We start from the raw sequence: 23868 nt of genomic DNA on the forward strand, positions 1-23868 counted from the left end.
ACTTGTGAATAGTGCCATGGGACTCATTTTTAATGAAAAAGTTGTTAAAAAGTGAAGTTTGTGGGTCCCATAAACAATGCACGGGTGCACTATTAACAGAAGAATGGTCAAAAGTTGCAGCTTGGAAAAAAAAAAAAAAAAAGCTGAAAACGCGGACGCGCAACGTAGACGCCCAATCCAAACAGATACTTGACCAATTCTATTTCTGATCCGCAGTATATTCTACAGTTATAGCAACTTCTACACTTGCAACGACAGATAAACCTTTTTATTCTACTGCATGTAACAAACCCCTTTGATTTTTAATATTCTGAGAAGTGAGACTTTTGAAAGGTGTTTTTATATTTGTCCCCCTTAGCATTAAGTAAGACTTTTGAAAGTTAAAGTACTTGGATTGGATAGCCTAACAGAAAACTACGAATAGAAGAACAAGGCTCCACTGTCCTGCATTCTCACACCCTTAGTAGGTTGAAGTCTGATTAAGTTATGAGGCTTCTTAGCAAGATAAACTTGTTGTTTGTCCTTTGTTGCTTTTGTTTAAACCTTGGTGTTGCTATAGACACCATCACATCTTCTCAATCCATCAAAGACCCTGGCAACATAGTCTCCAATGGGAGTGCTTTCAAACTGGGATTCTTCAGCCCTGTAAATTCTACCAATCGCTACATTGGAATATGGTATAGCAACATTTCTGTATTCACTGTCGTATGGGTAGCTAACAGAGAGACACCACTCAATGATTCTTCTGGGGTTCTTACTATATCTAAGGATGGCAATCTTGTAGTACTAGATGGAAAAAAAGAGATTCTTTGGTCATCAAATGTTACAAATTCTGTTGCCAATTCGAGTGCCCAGCTTTTGGATTCGGGGAACCTTGTACTGCAAGAAAAAACTACAGGGACAATCATATGGGAGAGTTTCCAACTTCCTTGTGATACACTTTTGCCCAACATGAAAATTAGTACTAACGTAAGAACAGGTAACAAAGTGCAATTGACATCATGGCAAAGCCCTTCTGATCCATCCATTGGAAGCTTCTCTGTCAATATTCAACCTCTTAATCTTCCTCAAGTTTTCATTTGGAAATATGGTAGCCCGTATTGGCGCAGTGGTCCATGGAACAATCGGGTCTTCATTGGAGTACCAACTATGGTTTATGAATTTCTGGATGGATTTAGTCTTATTGATGATCATGAAGGAACGTTTTCCTTGAGTTTTTCTTATGTGAATGTTTCTTTGTTACATTTTTTTCTCAATACGCATGGAAATTTAGAGCGAAGATCTTGGGATTATGAGAAGGAGGATTGGGAGGTCTTGTTAGTTTTGAAGTCTGAGTGTGATTTTTATGGTTATTGTGGGGCATTTGGAAGCTGTAATTCTCAGAATACACCAATTTGCAGTTGTTTACAGGGTTTTGAGCCAAAGAACACAAAAGATTGGAATAGAGGAAATTGGACAAGTGGATGCGTTAGGCGGACACAGTTGCAGTGTGAGAGGGTGAACACTGGCAGTGAAGGCAGCAAAATGGATGGATTTTTGAAACTGAATATGATGAAAGTGCCAGACTTTGCAGATTGGTCACAAGCTTTGGAAGCTGATTGCAGACAGCAGTGTTTAGAGAATTGTTCTTGTATAGCTTATGCATATGATACTGACATTGGTTGTATGTCATGGACTGGAAGCTTAATTGACGCACAGAAATTCTCTAGCGCCGGAGTTGATCTTTACATTCGTCTTGCCTATTCAGATCTTGGTGAGTTTTTTTTATCTTTCCACTTCAACCCAACCCCCATAACACCTCCACTCCCCATGCTAATGAAATCCTCGTAAAATACAATCTATTGGACCAAAAAAGAGAGGAAAAGAAAACATATTTAGTTAACTATTTTGTTTGAATTAGTGTAACAAGTTTTTTCTGATTTACAGTTACAAAGCCAGACATGAAAAAAATTGTCACAATCGCTGTGATCATAGGAACGGTTTCGATTTTAGTCTGCACTTACTTATTGTGGAGGTGGATAGCTAAACATAAAGGTAAGACTCTGACTAAATAACACAATGGACTTGGAAATTTTGCTATATGATGGAGATTACTCACAACTGTAGTGGAAATCAGCAAGGAAAAAGAAAGAAAAGGAGATCTTATTGTTCAACAGAGGGGAAGCACATAAAATTTTTCCTAGTGACAACCTGAACCAAGGTAAAGTCGAGGAACTACCACTATTCACTTTTGAGAAGGTGGCGAGTGCAACGAACAACTTCCATCTATCTAACAAGCTTGGTCAAGGTGGATTTGGTTCTGTATACAAGGTAATGGTTGCTCTTCTAAAGTTTTATTATCAAATACTATGAATATATAGTTAATGATTTGAGTTTTGTTTATAGGGAAAACTGTCAGATGGACAAGAAATTGCAGTAAAAAGACTTTCCAAAACCTCTGCACAAGGGTTTGAAGAATTTATGAATGAGGTAGTGGTAATTTCTAAACTCCAACATCGGAATCTTGTTAGACTCCTTGGCTGCTGTGTCGAACAAGAAGAGAGGATGTTGATCTATGAATACATGCCAAACAAAAGTCTGGATGCATTTCTCTTTGGTTAGTTAATTTTGATATTCTTTCTTAATACAAAAGAATTTTACACATTTTCTATGTTCATAGGAATTTTGTCAGTATGCTATGACTTTGTTGTGGTATTTCACTTGAAACATAGCTTTCTAATTACTTTCACCATATGAACTTCTTTTGCTGACTTCATGTTCATTTACCTTGTAAGATTAATCCTCACTTTCTTTTGATAAAATTCATTAGATCCATGCAAATATGAACTGCTAGATTGGAGAAAGCGCTTTAACATTATTGAAGGAATTGGTCGAGGTTTGCTCTACCTTCATAGGGATTCAAGATTAAGAATTATTCATAGAGATCTAAAGGCAAGTAACATCTTGTTGGATAAAGAGCTAAATCCAAAAATATCAGATTTTGGTACAGCTAGGATTTTTCGAGGCAATGAAGACCAAGCAAATACTAGAAGGGTCGTCGGAACTTAGTAAGTACCATTGGTTTGCCTAATTCAATTTGTTAGTAATACAAATATTTTTGATGACAAGATTTGGATGTGTTTTATTTTTGAAATTCAGTGGCTATATGTCCCCTGAATATGTAATAGAAGGGCAATTTTCAGAGAAATCAGATGTCTTCAGTTTTGGAGTGTTATTACTAGAGATAGTTAGTGGAAGAAGAAATACGGGCTTTTATAATGATGAGGAGTTCCTAAGCCTTTTAGGACTTGTAAGTCATCTCATTGCCTCATTTTTTGAAAGCCTCCATTGCTTTTTGTTCTTTAAAGTTTTGGTATTGGTGCTAACAATTTCAATCATGTTTTCATTTCTCCAGGCATGGAAATTGTGGAATTCAGACAACACTGTAGCATTAATAGACCCGATGATATCTGAACCCTTCTTTGAAATGGAGATTTTGAGATGCATACAGGTTGGGCTGTTGTGTGTTCAAGAATTTGCTAAAGATAGGCCGACTGTATCAGTTGTTGTTTCCATGCTTAAAAGTGAGATTGTTGATATGCCTCATCCAAAGAAACCAGCATTCACTGAAAGGTTGATTGCCTTAGGTACAGAGTCTTCTCAACGCAGAAAAAGCATATTCTCTATTAACAATGTTACTGTGACAACGGTTCAAGGTCGATAGCTAGCATGTGTTCTTGACATATTCACTTTGTGTAACCATAAAACTAGCAACAATTAATTATTTTGTGTAACATTGTCGCAATATCTCTGTCTCACACCACCTCCAAATGAGAGGGATATTGCATTCAACTATTACACATGATATTATCTCATGATCGAGAAAGTTCAAGACATGACATTTCTTTAGAGAAATTCAAGTTTTTCCCAATCTCATGTGCTTTTTGAGAGGGCCCTTTTTGGGGAATAAGAGAGAACTATAGCAAAATGCTTAGAGACTAACAAAAATGCATCAAACTCAGAGTAAATAACAATTAGCAACTTAAAATTCAACAATGATACCCAAATGTAACCTTGTTTATTTACCTCAAATTATTAAGCTAACCACAAAAATTGGGCTAGAGGAGATGAAAATGTTTCCCAAAAGGAAATCCAGATTGCAAGAGAAATTATATAGAATTGATTGCATTATTTTCAAAAGGTAAAGATGCATTTGATTTTTTTCTTTTTAAAATGTTGAGATATGTCTTGAATAAGGTTCTAGTGTTGCACGAGTTGTGTCACATAGAATCATACCCCTAGAAATTTGGGCCTCTCACTCCTATCTGACTTTGTATTTGATTTCTATTTCTATTTATTGTTGTTAAGCGGCAACAATCTCAGTGCCGTCAGACTTGGCTATCACCTTTGGGATATTATATATACTTGGGGTCTTTCACACAATTGCACGGCCTGGTAATGACTTACTATTTTATGTAACCATTGCATGTAACATTTCTCTCACATTGAGTTTATTATCTCATATATTGATTGCATGCTGCCGATGTCTCACAATTGGTGGGAACACACCTACGAGACTCCACATATTATGAGACATTGATTGCATACCACCATTGCACAAGATATTGCCTCCTCACATAGAGGTGAATCCCACAAATCTTTGTGATATTATATATATTTGGGGTCTTCACTCGATACCACAACTTAGCAAGGATTATCATTTAGGGTAACCTTTGATGTAACATCCCTCTAACGTTATCTACATATAAGAGGAATGTTACATGCAACAATTAAGCTTGATACTTTATTGCCATCAAGAGAGTTCAACACGTTACAACTTTCTTGGGAGAAATATGAGTTATCTCACCGCCATATGCTTTTGTGGAAAGAACCATTGTATCACCTTCATAATCTTATATTATTGGTAAGAATCTCTCCTCAATTCCATCCAAGAACGTAGGCTTAAGACTAACCGCCTAAATCTGTGTTTCTTCTGTGATTATGTGATTTTTTTTTCTTTCTATTTCGTATAATCCGACCATAATTAGCTATACTAACAACGAATTGGTATCATAGCTTTTGCTATTTCAACAAACAAGTATCAAAGCCATGGATCCTTTGTCTGGATTTTGAGTCTACTTCAATTTGCTTTTGAGTTTAAAAAACTCGTTGTTCCAATAGTCACTGGATCAATTTAATTGTCTAGAATCGATTTCAATGGGTTTTAGGGAAATAAAAGAACTCTAAAGCTACCTCAATCCCCTTATACGACACAGCTATTTTTGCCCACTAGGATATGCTCAGAGATTAACAAAATGCTATTGAACTTGGAGTAATTAACACTGAGCAACTTAAAATTCAACAATGATTCCCAAATGTAAAGGGTAAAAAAAGACCAAATATCTTAAAATAACAAATGGCTATCCATCAAAAAGGCTTTTAGGGCAAAAAACCCCTTTTCCTACAGCAGATAATAGTACTGTAACTGTAGAGAATGACCTATTTCCTATGTTACAAATCCATCATTGTAAAAGAAGGGCACCCGCATATTTTTACTGTAGAGTACAAGTTCAACCTACACGTGAAATTTGTTGAGCTGCATTATACCCTAATAGGAATAGCTGACATCGAACCCTTTGGCTCTTTCACCTCCTTGAGCCTGAAATTACAGAAACGGTTCAACCGAAAATAATAAACTATTAATGATTCCTAATAATTAGCCTGATCGACCTTCTTTCCTGCCACGAAATCTAGTCATTAGTATATTATTCCCATCTGATTTTCCAACAATTCCAGCATCATTCCGGGCCACAATTTTCAGAGGGTGAGCTTCAGTGTTGAAAACCCATTCATCTAATGAGATGACTGATGGGGGTGAGAAAAGGAAATACAGATATTTGAGAGTTTCTGCAAGAAAGAAGCTTTGCATCATATTGTCCTTGACACCGGTATTAACCTGAGAAGAACAACAGCCAATGGTAAACGAGCAGCCATATAGTTATCATAACATCCTCGTCAAAGCATTTATAGAAAATTATGTACGCTTCTTACAGAACACTTCAAATTTTCCAGCAGTAGCAGTAAACTTTACTTTTTGGAAAGATTTAGTTTGAAGAAATCAACAAAGCATAAACTAAAAATTAATTGGCAGCCTAAATTGTGGCTAAAACATCAATTAGGAAAAAAGGAAAAGAAGGGCATCACAAACCAAGGTCTTAAAACTACATTATGCAAAGTGATCAAAATTACATACTCATCAAATATCCCATGAGAAAATGACATGCCCTCTTTTTTTTTGGAGGTAACAGTATTTAGTATTTTTTTTTTAAAAAAAATTATACTTCTGTCAACTCAAGAAGTCTCAAGTCCATTAGGTCCAGAAAACAGTAATAACCTAGTACTATCTTAAACTCAACCACAATGTAAGAGTGGTGCATTGATATGGTCCACTATATTGTGAGTAATGATCTATGTGAGTCCATTAAAATTCAGGAACAGAAATCATCAAAAAGGAACATAAGATTAAATTAAACAGTTCCAAGTTCTCCAGCTCACTATCAACCAAGCGCTGACACAATGATCAAATGATTCCACCAAGTTTATGTCAATGGTAATTTGCCACCATGAACTGCATTTTACTTTTTCTTTTTTTAACAAGTGACAGACTGCTAGCAGTGCTTCTATATGCAAATGTTTTAAGCTCTTTCAAGGGGGCTGGTATGCAAGAACACAATCAAGGAACATACGTCCTGAGGATAACACCATAGTTTTCAACATATCAAAGAATCTATGAGACAATATTAGAAAGAACTGAACAAAGACCCTTTATTCATTGGTCAGAAAAAAATATTCCATAGTAAACTTAGACCCTTTAACGAAAGAATGAGCAAGATAATACTTCTAAGCTTTCATCAAAAAATAATCTGAAAGGAATGAATAAGAAAACTTGAGCACATATGCAAATGTTGAGCTGTGAATTTGAGGAGGGCTTACATCTTTCAATCCAACATATCCAGACTCTATGCGGGAATTCTTTTCAAATGCTTGAAATATATTCCAACCCCACTCTTGGTATGTCTAGTTGCCAGTTAAATGCCAGAGGTAAAAGAGTGACTCAACTGTCTCGGGTCTCAAAATGTTCCATGATGTGCCCAGAGTCATGTCCTAAAACAGGTATTTATGGATGTAGTGTAAGACACACACACACACACACAAACATTGTATATCACAAGAATAGGGATAACTCACCTGCCCAGAATGAAAGAAATAATTCTCCCCAGCCAATTTTGTTGGTGTTGACTGATAGAAGTTGTAGCAGGTCCAAGCAAGCTGCAAAAGAAGAAATAATAGAATCTAGTCAACTGCCAAAAGAGTGATAACTGTACAAGGCATGACATAGTGGAATGAATGGGATCAATGGTGCAAGGAAATACCAACCATCCCCCTCCCCTCCCCCAAAAAAGGATAAGAAATTAAAAATACTATACTGTAGCTCATCTTGATCTCTTGCCCCTTTATCAAAGCACATGAGCGCTCTAGATTCTTGGAATCTCCAAACAAATATTAGATTAAAAGCCATGCTGAAGCTTCTTGACCAAAGGCTCAAAGCAGGGAAACAAATGATTGAATATGCCCTCAACAAATAAATAAAGTACAAAACTAAAAGCATGAGTTGAAGTGGAAATATGCAAAAGTCATAGAAGATTTCTTGATCACTGATCAAAAGAATGAAAAGACAGTAGGGCTTTTGCTACATTTCCACAACTGAGAAGTGCAAAATATCTGAGATATATAGCAATATCAGAAATCCAGATCATGATATGGAAGAGATTTTTATTATAGATGAAAGTTCCATTAATGTATAGTCAGCTGTTCAATATCTTCTTGTAAATTTGAATTTGGAGTAAGATGTCTGACAGACAATATGGTTTTAATGGCAGAGAATCACTTATAAGGATTGTTCTAAAAACTGGACTGGACCAGCCGGTTCAACCATCAACCAGCATCTATACTGGTCCAGTCATACACATTCTCTCAAAACCGGGAAAAAACCATCACTTATTGGAAGCCACCACCAAGCAACCACATCAGCATGATTTCCCTCCATCAAAGAACTTTTGCTATCAAAAATTACAAAACTCAGCACATGACACCACTTCGTCTTCCTCCGATTCACGCTGTGGATGAACCCAACCAAAACAAATAAACCACCCTAGTTTCATCCCCTTACCACTGACCTCCACTATCAGTAATCTCCCTCTCAATTTCCACAACCCAAAGCTGACCCATGAACCTAACATTCCCATAATCCCATGGCAACACCCCATCTCAAACCCAGCAAACCTATAACCAAAAGCTCCAAAACCCAGTCTACATCATTTAAGCCAAGATCTCCGGATTCCTTTTCTTCCCACTCACCCTCAGTCAAAATCGTGCTTTCTTCGGAATCAAAACCCCAAGACCCACACCTTTGGCACAAACCCACTACCAGCAGCCATAGCCAAAACCCTCATCACTCTCAAACCACCATCAGAATTTCCGACTCATTCGTACCCTATCCTCAAGCCATCAAATGTGCTGCTTCAACCATCGTGTTTATTTAGGGAATGAAAGAGAGATGGGTTTCATTTTGGCTTTCCTGGTTTCTTAAAGAGATTGACTCAATTTGGTTGGGTCCCAGGATGCTTAGGACAGCCACAACTAAATGAATTAGCACATGAGATAAAATAATGCTGACTCAGCATGCCACCAAGCAACAAGATGGAATTGAAAATAAATGGAGGACCAATATTGTTCCCTTCACAAATTTAAGTTAGTGAATTCAAGCTTTTAAATTTGAGTGAGCAAATCAAACAAAAACCCATATTTTAGAGGCCAGAAATGCAATACAATAATACATATACATAAATTTGAGATTTTCTGCATGCATGTGAGCTTAACACATGCATGCACATACACATACAAAAAAATACTGTTAAGATTTTCTGCTTTTGCATGTGAGCTTGACACACATTGTATGTCAATTTCTTAATAGCTTAAGCTCTTGGGATTAATGGTTTTCAACATGCTCCCAAAGCCTACACAGTCTGCATGTGGTTTGAGTCTTATTGGGCATGCCTATATGCTATAGGCGTTAGGAGTTTGCTCATGTGAACTTGACAAAGCTCATTTGTTAACAACTTGCTTTTGACTGCCTTTAATTCCAATTTGAGGGCATAACACAATCGATTCTCTTCTTCCACAATTTCCCTGACTATAGTTCTCCCAAAAATGATAAATAGGCCAAAATTTATGTTAAATTTTGAGGGGGAAAAGGCCTTGATCAATCACAAATGATTCAAAAGTTGTGAGCAATTAAGAATACCTCTTCTGCAAGTGACTTGAATTTTTGCGAGCCATCAGGACCATAACCAGATGATCCTAAAGCCAACATTCCTGGAGCAAAGCAGGCTAATTCATCCATCTGCACATAAATTAGATAAAAGGGAGAAAAAAAAATTAAACATCAAATAATAAATCACTAATGTGATATTACTGTACTGTGCACAAATTTACCTTGTCTGACAGAGAATCCCCATTCTTCTCACAGATATATGTAAAAGATAATGGTGTTGTTCTCCTAATCAAGCTTAATAAACCTTTCATTGATTTCTCCCACATTTCTCTGCTTCCAAGATCCCACAAGAATTATTAACATCAAGATGAAATTCAAGGGGAAGAATGCTGATGATATTAAACTGGATATTCAGCTTAATCTAAATTTTTTGACAAACAGAAAGACAAATATAAGTTGCATGCCATATTAAATAAAAATCATGTCAAATATAAAAGAAAATTATTTTCCTTTGAATCCAAGTAAAAATGACAGTTTCTTTCTGCTACCAAACCTACTATAACTATTAATGAGTTTGGCTCTATGAAAAGTCTTATTTTTCGAAGCAAATATGATTTTCTTAGCTTTCGAATCAAGATGATTTAAAAAATAAATAAATTAATTAAAATAAAATAAAATAAAAACGAGAAGGTATTTAGTTAGTTAGGGTGATTAAAATGCAGTCTTATGCAAAGACTTCTCACATATAAAGCTTCACAGCAGAAGTCTTATTCCCCTGTATCCAAACTTTGAGCAAGTATTCATAAAAGCTGCAATCAATTTTTTTGCGTTAACCACAACATAACAGAGGTAACAAATATAAGGTATTCGTTTAGGGGACCTAGACTTAAGTAAAAATGAAATCTGAAACTCACAAAAGGTAGTATAAATCACATCAAAATTTCAATATGATGAATACCTGTCACCCATAGCACCAAAGGTTATGGTATTTTGATTTTCCTCTTTGTGGACTAATATAGATAGGAAACAAGCCATCATCAGGAAAAGTTTTATTAATCTGTGCTATAACATTCTCCACCTGAAAATATGCAAGCGATTCAATTCACTATCAGCATATCAATGCCTAGAAAAGTTCCTTTATCAGAACCATATTGGAACTTGGAAGTGTGCAACCCCTAGAATAACTCCTTAACTGAATATGCTTTTCATACAAGTCAGGCTCTTTGTGCCTACAAAGGAACTTTATGATTGAAAATTTTCACAAGACTTAGACCTTTAAATAATACAAATAGAAACTGAACATAAGACAATATCTTTGGTTTTGTAAGACTTGGACCTATGCAAACCCCACCCTTTACTCCTGGGGGCCAAAGTCCAATAAAACAGCAAACACTACATTCCATCACATGCACATGTCACCAACACCCCCCCCCCCCCCCCAAAAAAAATGAAAATCATGTGCATATAAACATGATCAAGTACCTTCTGCTGATACTTTGGGTCTCCTGTCCTCTGAGATAGAGCAATAAACTCCAGCTGCTCTGTGCCAGAATCTGCAAGGATACTTTCCCCCTAGGAACAAGAAAATTATATCATCAAATATATAAAACTAATTTAACCAATTACAGGACACTACTTCAACATGTTTGATAGATTATTTATGCAGATGAAAAATTCAGACTTAAACTTAGGTAGATACTTGAGATATTGTCCAAGGGAAGAGCCAAAGATTATACAATTCATCAATCAGTGTGCTCATTTGGGAGAGTTTATTTTCATTGGCTTTTTGGGCTTAAAAAATAAGTTGAGAAAAAGTAAATTTGTGCCTAGAAGAGAAAAGCTTTAAATAATATAATCTAACAAGCCCTAAATAACCATCATATGATGATAAAGTGACAGCTAAACAAATTTTTAATGCTGAAAAAATTATTAAAGCAGTAGATTCAGAAAAAATATTCCCTGAAGCTGGCAATTACAATTAGGTCCAAAGGTAATTGCCTAGCTTCACAAGTGACCTCAGTTTGAGAGGTTGGGAGATAAACCCGTCCTGGGTCTGAAACCAACTCATGGTATGGCCTACATGAAGAAAAATAACAACTTACCCCTGTCCATCCAGGGTTGTGTGGCCTTCCATGTGCCAGGTTAATTATGTTATAAGGGATCCCAGAAGGTGTATCCCATGCAGGAAGTAATCTATCAGCAATATCCTTAGCCTTGTCGAGGAAAACTTGGTCATTTGAAAGATCATATGCACTAAGAAGTCCACCAACAACTCTGAATTCCAGGAAAATAGACATGATTCAGCAGATGCAATATGGCTGACTCTCACCCAAAGTTGCTTTTAAAACCACAAAAAGTCATATAGCCCCATAACTTTTCATGTCAACAGGAAAACAAGAATTTTTATATTCAACTACATAAACCTTATAACGCAACCTTATGGTTGTCTCAAAAACGCTAGCCTCATAATCCTTATTAAAATCCAATGAATTTGCAATCCACCTGCCAAGAAAAATGGAGTATGATATAATAGGAATGTAAACTAGGGTCCATGAGAATAACCAAAATTGAAGGTTAAACTTACTCCCTAGCTTTCTGGAACTGCTCCTCAAGACCCATGATATACAATGTATCAAGTGAGTCTATTACAGTTGCTCCAAGACCACCAAAGCTATTGACACCATTCTTTGACTGTGGCTGGTAACAAAGATAAAATTGGTTGTTAATGTGGAGCGCAAAAAGCATAAAATAAAATGGCACGTAAATAGTAGGGAAAGTCAAAAGAATTCCATCAAACTCGCATTTTCAGCCTTCAAGGTATCTCTAATCAGTGAATCATCGCAGTTCCCTTTAAATTGTAATTAGTCAGGCCTCAATGCTCCATTTTTTATCCCCCCCCCCCTCGCCCTCCCCCCAAACAAAAAAGGATTGTGAGCAAGAATAGGAAAATAAATATGGTGTACTAGGAATGATATGAAGACTAAGCAAGAAGCAAATAGTACATTCACAGGTATGATGGTGATTCAAGTTGGACGCTAGTACTTGATTGATTCTGAATCTTATTCTTGACAGATACTTTATTGATTTAAAAGCCTAAAACATATGTTTTATACACTACACTAACCAGGTGCTGATAGGATAAACTCCAGAGTCCAGACACAGATTACCCATTGAAGATCAGGAAAAACAGTAAAGCATAGCTCAAGGAAAGAAAGGAAAAATGAAAAGCTTAATCTGCTGAATGATTTTCATGGCACCATAAAGATCAGACCTATTGGCTAATCACTTTTTTTAAATCAGTTACAGGATGGTTAATAAGGATATGCAAAGTTCAAATTCAAACTATGGGTCTCATTTAACTCCCACAACCCATACCTTCTGAGCAACCAAATATCTAAAAGGACTCATTACAGAATCTCAAACAAAGCAAAAACATGCTGCACAAGAAGTCTAAAGGGATAAAGACCCAAGTAACACTGCTTCATATGTTACTGGATGCAAAATTCAAAACTAGAGAAAGCATTCACGAGTGGAATGGATAACAAACTGAAAAACGTTCAGAGTACCTGAAGTTCATCTTGGCCCCACGCATACTGCTCGTATGAACTCCATGCATGAATCATGGCTTCTTTTACTTTCTGTCTTCGCTCAATTTCTATTGGATCTTCTGGAACCTCTTTCTTGGGGAACTTAATCTTCCCAAGTGCATCACCATGAGTATTCTTTAAATCTTCCAACTGAAAGAAAAGTTTCCTCTTAGTACAAATCTCTAGCATTTTAAAAAAGGATAAAAAGTTACTACATACTAAAAGCTATGCCATGCCCCTTACATTTTCTAAGCACAGCATAACCAACATGTTCTTCACCAATTTGAATTTTTAACCAAGGAACAATAGGTCATTATAAAAATAAACATTAGAAAAAAGCTACTTGGCTATCACTCCACAACTTGGGCATTACTTATTAATTATTATAGGCAACAAAGCAAATAGAACCTTCGTTAAAAGTAGCTACAGGCCAAATTAAAGGTGTTAAAGCTTGACCATAAGCATAGGGATAAGAATTCTTATAGGGTGTTTGGTACAAGTTTTCAAACAACAATTTTCAGTTTTTAAACAATATTACACGTATTTTCACACACTTTTTCACCCACATGTATTTCCACACATGTTTTTAAACAACAATTTTCAGTTTTTAACGGCATGTACCAAACACACCCCCTTAATCTCTTACCAAATTCCGCAAAGTGGTCAATTCTTCAGTTAACTTGGAAACTTCTACCTGCAAATCAGAAAGAAGCTTGTTACAAGGAGGCATGAAAAGAAACAACTCTCAGCCTAAAAGTCTACCATACAATTCAGTTTTTCTACAACAAAACTCACATGAAAGAAAATAAACTGTTTGTATAATCAACTTTTTGAGGAAAAAACTATCCAAAACTTTAACTGCTCTAACATTCCTCCCCGCCCAAAAAAAAAAAAAAAATTAATAATAATAATAATGAAGTGTAATTCATATTAGAACCAAGAGCCTTGGTGTGGTGGCTACTGCTTTCCACCAAAAGCGACAGGTCATGGGTTCAAGTTCAAGAATAAGCCTCTTCAAAAAATTGCGGGGTAACCGTAAGGCTACCTGCCTTGACCTCTCCCAGACCCCACAAAAGTGGGAGCTTTGTGCATTAGGAATGACCTTTTTTAACTCATATTAGAACCAAGAGCAGTTGAAGCCTATTATATGAAGATAACCCTTACAATACATTGAGAAAATTATAAATTAGGAAAAAAAAGTTTAAAAAAAATCAGCAGCCACAGAGCTCTCTTTGGGAATTGTCTGGTGCAATTCTACGACTAAGGGAAGTTTCTAACCCTAACTATAATTCCCGTAATGTCATCATATTCTTTTTATTTTCTCTTTTCCTCTCTAATATGACATAGCACTGCTGCAATATTTTTTAAACCACCAAAAGAACCCTTCTTTCCTGATATTTTCAACCTAAAATGTTAGTTTTATAACCCACTCCAACAACAACAATAACCAAGTCTTAGTCCCAAAATCTGGAATCCGCTATAGGTCCTCAGCTAACAAATTAGGGTCAATGGTCAACCAAAAGTATTCTTTTCCATCTTTCTTTTTTTTTTTTTTTAATTCTACCGGTATTATAGGTCTTCCTCAACCTTTTTTCATTCCCTCGTCTAAAATCAACTCACTAATGCATTAATTGCTCTCCTCTGCACATTACCAAACCATCTCCAGCAATCTCCCTCATCTTTTCATCAATAGAAACCATCCCTATCTTTATGAAAATTTCCTGATTTCAAATTATATCCTTTCTCGTACCAATGAACAATAGCTCAACTGGTACTTCCTCCTCCCATAATAAAGGGATGGATGGTAAGGTCATGGATTCAAGACCCTCCGGGCACACGTGTAACTTACCAATAAATAAATAAAAACCATATCTTTCCTCATACTTCCACTTATCCATCTTAAATTCTCGTTTCAACTATACTCGTTTTACAAACACGCAGCTTCCTAACAACCCAACATTCAATTTCACCACCATAAAGCATAGCCCGTCTTATAAAAATTTCCCATTTTAACTTAACAAGTATTCTACAATCACACACAGTGTTCCTCAACCATAACCCATCATACAAAAAATTGAAAGACAACATCTTTCACTCTGCAAATTCATGCCAATTCGGGTATCAAAGCTACCATCTTTCCTAAAAACTAAAGTCAATCTTGTTTCAAACTTTTCCAATCAAATTCTAAACAACCCCGATTTCCCAAATTTTAAATTAAATAAATAAATAAACCAAATTTTGAAACCAAAAAACACTTCAATTCCTACATATCAGAAATCAAACAATATCAAACAGATCGCAATTTCACTAAATTCACATACAAAATTGGATTGGAATTAGAGATTACCTCGTGCTCTCTGGTCAAAGTTTGACGATCCCAAACGAAGAGAGAGCAACAAACGAAAGCAATGAACAACAAAGCCAAGCGTTGAGGTCGTTTTAGATAATACGACGGCTGACAGTACCTCCATTTGCTCACAGACGATCTACTAGCCCTCGCCATTTTCAGTTTTTTCTGTTAGATCTCTCTGATTTTTCAGGTTCAAAACCGAAACATTGAAAAAACAGAAACGTTTTTTTTTTCTTTTTTTGAATTTGAATTTGAATTAGAATTAGAATTACAGTTGCCGATCTCGCAAAGAAACGAAGGAAAAAGGAGAAACGTTTCGATTAGATGATTGTAAAAATGATCAGAATTTTGGGAGAGAGAAACGGTATAAAAATTAAAATGGAGGCGTTTCGGTGACCGCGTTTCGTGGAATGTGAGGGAGAGGAGAGGTTGGTTAAAGTAGACGGAGGTAACGAACAAGAACAACGACCGGAGACTTAAGAGAGAGAGTATGTTTGGAGAAATGTGTGTTGGGTTTGGAAGAAGAAAAGTTAAAGGTTTTTGGATTTTTCTTTGGATGTTTGGTCAAAAGTGTTTGATGAGAGTGCACCAATGAAATTATGACATTATGCCTTATGATGTAAGAAATAAAAATTTTTTTTTTTCCCTTGTTTTTACTATTTTAAAAAAATAGAGAATTAAAATTAAATTAAAAATTATAGACAAGAAGAGAAGATATTTTGCATTTTTTTTTTTTGAATTCTATTTTAGATATATGTATTTTTTTTCTTAAAATATTTTTTAAAGGAAAATTTAGAAATTATTCATTGTGTTTTAATTTATACTTAATTATAATGTTTTTTTAATTTTTTTATTTGAAATTTTGATTACTAAATTTGACTTTTGTGTTTTGAAAGTGTAAAATGCTTATTGATTTTTTTATATATAAATAAAAAATAGGTTGGGATAACTTAAGACATAGTCTTTCACTTGAGTAAGACCATAGTGGCCTAATGAGTAGGATGTTATTATAATTATGTTTAGATAAAGAATACATCTTAATTCACCTCTTTTTACTTTCACATAATTTTTATCATGTTATTGTTGAAAATAAAGAGATAGAGATAATGAGTATGGTAGTAATGCAAAAATTTATTTCCATTTTTTCTTCCATTTCTACTTTATATCATCACTACCATTTTTTATTTAATCTTAAATAAAGCTAACAAAAAATTAAAAACATTTACAAGAACCAAGAGCCTTGGTGTGATGGCTAGTGCCTTCCACCAAAAGCAACAGGTCATGGGTTCAAGTCTAGGAATAAGCCTCTCCAAAAAATTGTGGGGTAGCCATCCCAAACCTTGCAAAAGTGGGAGTTTTGTACATTAGGAATGACCTTATTTTTTAAGGTGAAAACCACATTTTCACACGATTCCACTTTAGTCCCTAACTTTTTTTTCCACCACTTTTAATCCCTATCTTGGAAAACGTGTCTTGTTTTTTGTCACTGCCATTACATCAGAGACGAAAATTGCACAGGTGGCAAACAGAGTGCACTGTTGGCATACTAAAAGCTAACGAGACCATTAAAATAATAATAATAAATGTTATTTGGCATTAAAAATGTCACATCTGATGTCGCGGAAGCCTAAAGAAAAGCACACACGATGCTCTCTTGATGGAACAGAAACTAAACTGTTAGTTCCTAGGTAGTAAATCTTGAGTCCACGAGGGGTTCCTTGAGTCCACGAGGGGTTCCTTGAATCCACAAGGTGATAGGTCTGGAATCCACAAGGTGATACAATAGACACAAGTCTGAATTTTTATTGATAATAAACTATGAAAAACGTTTACAGACTTAGGGGCCTATTTAAGGGCTCCTTAAAACTTGACAGACAAGAAAATATAATCTAAAACAACTCCTAATTGATACCTAACCATAACAGGAACCAAATTTGACCTAAAAAGCATTAAATGCACCTAAAAACAAGGAAATAAATCACCTAAACCTAAAATAACGTTTTTTTACATAAAAATACCAAAAATAATAATTTACAATAATTAAATAGTAAATTGTGTCCTACATCAACATCAGAATCTAAATTAAAAAAAAATTAATTTATTAATTTTAACTAAATAAAAAAATTTTAAAAAGAATTAAAAACTAAAAATCACATTAATTGAAATCTAAGTGTGTCTTGAACAAGAACAACAAGAACACAAACCCAGATATAAGAGCACAAAATTAAAATCCAAAAATCAAAAACCCGGAAAATAAGAATACAAAATTAAACTATAAATCCACATCAAATTAAACATGAACAAGGAAATTAAACATGAAAACAAAATTTAAAACCCAGAAAATTAAAACCTTAGAGCCGAAACCCAGAATTAGAATTTATGCCAACATTCTTGACAAACCTAGATAAAATTGATAAATTAAACATGAACACATTATATATTTGAACAAGAACACAAACCCAGCAAATTTAAAATCCAAAAAATTAAATTCAAACCCAGTAAAATGAAATTTGAGCCTCCAAATCTCACATCCCAGCAAACCCAAGCAACCACCAACAAAGAGCAGTTGAAGCCTATTATATGAAGATAACCCTTACAATACATTGAGAAAATTATGAATTAGGGAAAAAAAAAATTTAAAATTAGCAGCCATAGAGAGCTCTCTTTGGGAATTGTCTGGTGCAATTCTACGACTAAGGGAAGTTTCTAACCTTAACTCTAATTCCTGTAATGTCATCATGTTCTTTTTATTTTCTCTTTTCCTCTCTAATATGACATAGCACTGCTGCAATATTTTTGAAACACCAAAAGAACCCTTCTTTCCTGATATTGTCATCCTAAAATGTTAGTTTCATAATCCACTCCAACAACAACAACCAAGTCTTAGTCCCAAAATTTGGAATCTGCTATGAGTCCTCAACTGACAAATTAGGGTCAATGGTCAACTAAATTGACTGCAAATTGAAAATAACGGGGACTAAATTGATTACTATCAAAATGTAGGGATCAAATTGACCGTGATTTTAAAATGTAGGGACCAAAATGGTATTTTTTTTCTTAAATTGAAAATGTTTAACAAATGTATTTTTTTATTGATGAGAATGTTCTTTTGGTGCTAAGGGAAGGAATTTGGAAGGGATCAATGATTATTAGTTAATGCTATGGTTTGTAGCGGAATCCGGTAAGCTAGCAAAGAAAAAGGTTCGGCGCAACCTCGTTGGAGCAAGAAGTTTGGAGGGCTTAGGTACCTGGGTAGATTAGGTTTAGAGGGTCTATTGCTGTTCATGTATCTCAACTACATTTTCTAGTGGATTATTGACTGCTTGGAGGGCGACGGAGAGGTTTTACGCCGAGGGCTTCGGTTTCCTCTTCGATAACACATTGCATGTTGTCCTTATGTTTGCATCTCTCTTCCCTTTATCTTTGCATTTTATTTTCTGTTGTGGATGTGATTATAATTGGCTTAGATTGTTTATCAATTCTGTGTTTGGCTTATGTTTATGTTCCGCACATTAATTGTTTGATAATAAGCTTGAATTGATAATTTGTTATTGGGGGTCTAAATGTTCATAGTGTTTTCAACGCTTTTTGAACTTTCAAACATTTTGGTTAGGAAACAGCTAAAATTAGTCTGAAAAAGTAAACAGTGTGAGATGAATTTACCTCCAAGAACAGCACCGCAACCACCACACTGATAAACAGAGTAATCAGCGAGCTCAGGGAGAAGATTTTCACACTTTGGACACCGAACCAACCGTAATTTAGCTGTAATTTCCGCCATGTGAAACCCCAAACACAATACAACGACGTAGTACCAAACAAAACAATCTATCTATCAAGCTAGAAAATGAATAATCCGAAACATAGAATAGAAGAGAAAAAGAAAGAAACTGTTTCTAGTCAAACCCAAGGGCAAAAGACAACATAGTATCAAAGTATGTATGAGCACTACTCAGTTACATTAATCATGCATTTTTGTGAAACAAGAAATTAAATATTCATAAAATCAAGTTGAACGTTTTTTATTTTTTTATTTTTTTTTTATTTTTTTTTTTTTGCGTGCATTATATGTAGATATCACTCAACTGGCCTGAAGAGTACCTGACATCCTTTAGCTGTACAACTATGAAAGTTGGGACCCAGATTGTAATTCGTTCTCTCAGTTTTAAAACAAATAGGACTGAGTATGGACCCTATGGAACTGTGACCGGTCAACCATTTTCCCACCGTATGGAGGGTGGCGTAATTGTTGGATTCCATGGTCGTGCGGGTGATAATGTAGATGCCATTGGTGCCTGTGTGAAAATAACGCCGTAAGAGGTTTGGTCGTTATTGTTTCCCAAAGTTCATGTTTTGTTCCAGGACTAAAGGATGTGAAGGTGGAAACCATTGTAAAATAGTGGAAGCTCAAAATTATCAAGATTGATTGCAAAAATATTTTATGCTTGAGAAAGATATCCAAACTATTAATAGGAATGAAGAAAAATTACGTGGTTCAATAATAACTTACATCTACAAGCGACGACGAACAAATTTCACCATATCAAATTTGGGATAGTACAAATTGGTGTAAAAGCACTCTCACAAACCCAAATTCCAAATATACTCAAATAGCTCTTTCTCACAAATACAAACCAAAGAATCAAAGGTTCACAAATGCCAAATACCAAATGTAAATTGCACACAAACCAAAGAGAGAGCCACAAATAAAAGTTTGTTAATTACAAGGACACGTATGGTCCCCTAAATAAAAGTTTGTTAATCTTGTCTTACTGCATCTCTATCCCACCCCCACTATCATGGACGGCGGTGAGCTTTACCGCATGCCATCTCTTGCTATGACAACGTTTTTATTGTTGTTCATTGTGTGGAAGAGAATAGAGAAAGCAAAAGGGTTCACCTTCTATCATTCTATCTATTAGTGATGTGCTTGAAGAGTGTCCGAATCCTACAAGTGCAAATTTTTTAAGGATTATCAGTGATTCATTATAATTTGGAGTTGTCACCAATCACTGAATTTTATAATTAAGAGTTGATGCACCAAGCACGGTTTTCAAGATATCTCAATTGTTTTAACTCCAACTTCAACCCATGAGCGGTCGTTGGAAAGGAAATTCTAGAATCTTCACAATGACTTTGTTTCCAACCCATTCTGATGGTCGGATCAAAATTTGGTTTCGCTCGCCCAAGGGAGTCAACCTTGGGTCAAACTTGGTCAAAGTTGATAAAATTCACCGATAACCTCGGGTTTGATGTAAAAACATGAAAACTGTTGTTTTGGAATGTTTTTGACCAATTTTGACCTTCAGTCAATGTTGGGTAAACCAAAGGCAGTTTGGTCAATTTGACATAAAAAGGTATTTTGAGTGCTCTGATATTTGAACGGGTTGTACCATGTCAATCTAGATGTACCCACAATCTCCTGGTAAAAAATTGATATTTGTAGAATTTTCAGACTCTGGCACGCAAATCTAATACGGTATCTACAACTTTATTATTATTAATTTTTTTGGTTTTTTTATTAATTTTTTTTTATTCACTAATATTTTTGGCTGTATTAGTTAAAATTTAGGAGGCTTTCGTGATTACCTAATTTGTCTAGTGGTTGGGTTAAGTTTTATGTTTATGTTGAGATAAGATAAGAATGCAAAAACTGACGTGGACATTTTAACAACAAATGTAAGTACATGTGAACAAATAAGAAAGTTGTACAGAAAATTCAAAAAAGAGCTAGATCGTTCATTATCGTACAATTAGTATTTGTCAACAAGTTGTAATTGTGGTTGATATCTAGTTAGCTTACTATTATTCAGCTTTTGTGTTGTGCAGGTGCTGTTTCGAGTGTGCGAGGACCGTGTGGCTCACTGGTGGTTTTTTCGGCATCATCACTATCTATTAGTGATGTGCTTGAAGAGTATCCGAATCCTACAAGTGCAAATTTTTTAAGGATTATCAGTGATTCATTATAATTTGGAGTTGTCACCAATCACTGAATTTTATAATTAAGAGTTGATGCACCAAGCACGGTTTTCAAGATATCTCAATTGTTTTAACTCCAACTTCAACCCATGAGCGGTCGTTGGAAAGGAAATTCTAGAATCTTCACAATGACTTTGTTTCCAACCCATTCTGATGGTCGGATCAAAATTTGGTTTCGCTCGCCCAAGGGAGTCAACCTTGGGTCAAACTTGGTCAAAGTTGATAAAATTCACCAATAACCTCGAATTTGATGTAAAAACATGAAAACTGTTGTTTTGGAATGTTTTTGACCAATTTTGACCTTCAGTCAATGTTTGGTAAACCAAAGGCAGTTTGGTCAATTTGACATAAAAAGGTATTTTGAGTGCTTTGATGTTTGAACGGGTTGTACCATGTCAATCTAGATGTACCCACAATCTCCTGGTAAAAAATTGATATTTGTAGAATTTTCGGACTCTGGCACGCAAATCTAATACGGTATCTACAATAACTTTATTATTATTAATTTTTTTGGTTTTTTTATTAATTTTTTTTTATTCACTAATATTTTTGGCTATATTAGTTAAAATTTAGGAGGCTTTCGTGATTACCTAATTTGTCTAGTGGTTGGGTTAAGTTTTATGTTTATGTTGAGATAAGATAAGCATGCAAAAACTGACGCTAAAAACTGACGTGGACATTTTAACAACAAATGTAAGTACATGTGAACAAATAAGAAAGTTGTACAGAAAATTCAAAAAAGAGCTAGATCGTTCATTATCGTACAATTAGTATTTGTCAACAAGTTGTAATTGTGGTTGATATCTAGTTAGCTTACTATTAATAACTTTCAACTCCCCCAAACTTTTATATGGCGATTGATTAATTTATGATTAATTAAAAGGACACATATTTTCCTAAAATAAAAGTTTGTAAGTATTGTCAATTGCATCTCTCAACATCCATAGCCATTTTTAATTAATTACAAGGACAAGTATTTGTCAACAAGTTGTAATCAAGGAAGTCTACATTATACCGGAGGCTGTATCAGTTTGGCCAGTGATACGATATATTTTGGATAACGGTCAATACCGGTGTACCATTTCGAGTTTATCACTATTATTTTATATATATATATATACACATACTTGATTATTTATTTATACATATACTTGATTATTTATTTATACACATACTTGATTATTTATTTAGAATTATTTATAAATCTATATAAGAATCCTTAAATTTATAATAGCATATTTCTCTAAATTAATTGCTTATTTTTAATATGATTAATTTTTGCTCAAATATCAACCTAATAATGTAAGTTGACATACTAGAATGTAATAATAATAAAAAGATAAAAAGATGATATTTATTATTTAAAAAAATAAAATAAAATAAAATTGCTTACCAAATGTGAGTGGCAACTAGCCTAAAAGTCAAAGTTTATTGGAAATTTGAACTCCTTAGAGTTCACGAGGGTGTGTCAGAACTCACACAAAACAATTAAACAAGAGCCACACACACAGCTAAAACAGAAAGCACAAGAAGAGAGTTCAGTCTCAGTCAAAACTGAAGAAGAAGAAGCGGCTGGATGTCCTCCCTAGTTTTTCAAACACAGAGTAAAGCAACAAATTATTTCTCTCTCATAGCTTTAGCCTTCATTTGCTTTACCTCTTTCTCTCCCTTTCTCACTTTTTCTCATCTTCTTCTTCCTTTTCTTTTTCTTTTTTCTTCTTGTTTGTACAGGTTCGAAACATTTTTACCGATCGAAACATCTGGATTTCATCAGTACGGCTGATATTTTTTCTGGTACGAAACAAGAGGTGTACTTGTATCGGTGCACTGACTGGTACGGTATATACCAGCCATACCGGCCGGTACGATACAAAATTGACTTCCTTAGTTGTAATAATTGTGGTAGCTAGTACTGGAGATCTAGTTACACATTTATTGCTTTCACGATATCCCTCCAAACTTCTAGCGTCCGTTTGGTTAAAGGGGTAGAAAAGTGAGATGATAGAAAATCATAAGAAGTTGAAAAAGTGAGAAAATAGAAAAGATTTTAATTTCCTTCATTTTTATTTGGCTGGGAGTTCAAAAATAGAGGGATGGAAAAAATGAGTTTCTATAAATTTATGCATATACCCTTGTTAAAAAATGATACCCAATTAAAAAAAAAAAAAGTGATAAACAACCCAAAAAAAAAAATCAATAACCTAAATTTATTTTAAAAAAAAAAATCATGCCAATTAAAAAAAAAAATGCTAGACAAGCTTGCCCAGTAAATCAAAAGAGAAATGAAGAAGAGTTAAGCAACGGTCTAGAAGGAGAAAAAAAAAAGTATGAAGAAAAGTAACGTGGGTGAAGTCAATGTGCAATTGCACACGGACATTTCCGTCCAAAGATAATGCCCAATTTCTCCCTTCAATTTTTTTCTCTATTTTAGGAAGAAAAATTTTTGGTGGGTCCGGAGAAAAAACACCTGAGTCTCACCATTTATTTTTCTTCCTCCTCATCCAATCAAACACACTCCAAAAAGGTTTTCTTTCCTATTTTCTTTTCAAAGTTTTTAATCTACCCTATTTTACCTCTAAACAAACACACCCTGTAACTAGCAATTTGTAATTAATAAAATGACACGTTGCATCTCTCTT

The 23868-nt window shown here is 34.8% G+C and overlaps 2 protein-coding genes across 2 annotated transcripts; one reads left to right on the forward strand and one right to left on the reverse strand.

The window, feature by feature from the left end:
- Positions 1-310: 310 nt before the first annotated feature.
- LOC112013979 (G-type lectin S-receptor-like serine/threonine-protein kinase At1g11330) lies at positions 311-3894 on the forward strand. The gene is made up of 7 exons (XM_024046358.2): positions 311-1753; positions 1927-2034; positions 2117-2310; positions 2386-2596; positions 2810-3047; positions 3139-3289; positions 3395-3894. The coding sequence occupies exons 1-7, from the start codon at positions 487-489 to the stop codon at positions 3701-3703; spliced, it is 2478 nt and encodes an 825-aa protein (XP_023902126.2). The 5' UTR covers positions 311-486; the 3' UTR covers positions 3704-3894.
- A 1418-nt stretch (positions 3895-5312) lies between these two features.
- On the reverse strand, positions 5313-15797 carry LOC112026029 (mannosyl-oligosaccharide 1,2-alpha-mannosidase MNS1). Its single transcript, XM_065779468.1, is given in 15 exon segments — positions 5313-5935; positions 6973-7143; positions 7228-7308; positions 9344-9442; positions 9535-9643; positions 10057-10122; positions 10272-10316; positions 10318-10391; positions 10796-10885; positions 11416-11587; positions 11750-11815; positions 11898-12010; positions 12880-13050; positions 13547-13594; positions 15248-15797. Coding segments are annotated over 15 exon segments (1701 nt in total). The 5' UTR covers positions 15404-15797; the 3' UTR covers positions 5313-5695.
- Between the last annotated feature and the right edge of the window lie 8071 nt (positions 15798-23868).

This window comes from Quercus suber, unplaced genomic scaffold (genome assembly GCF_002906115.3).
Source record: "Quercus suber isolate HL8 unplaced genomic scaffold, Cork oak 2.0 scaffold_209, whole genome shotgun sequence".
NCBI classification, from domain to species: domain Eukaryota; kingdom Viridiplantae; phylum Streptophyta; class Magnoliopsida; order Fagales; family Fagaceae; genus Quercus; species Quercus suber.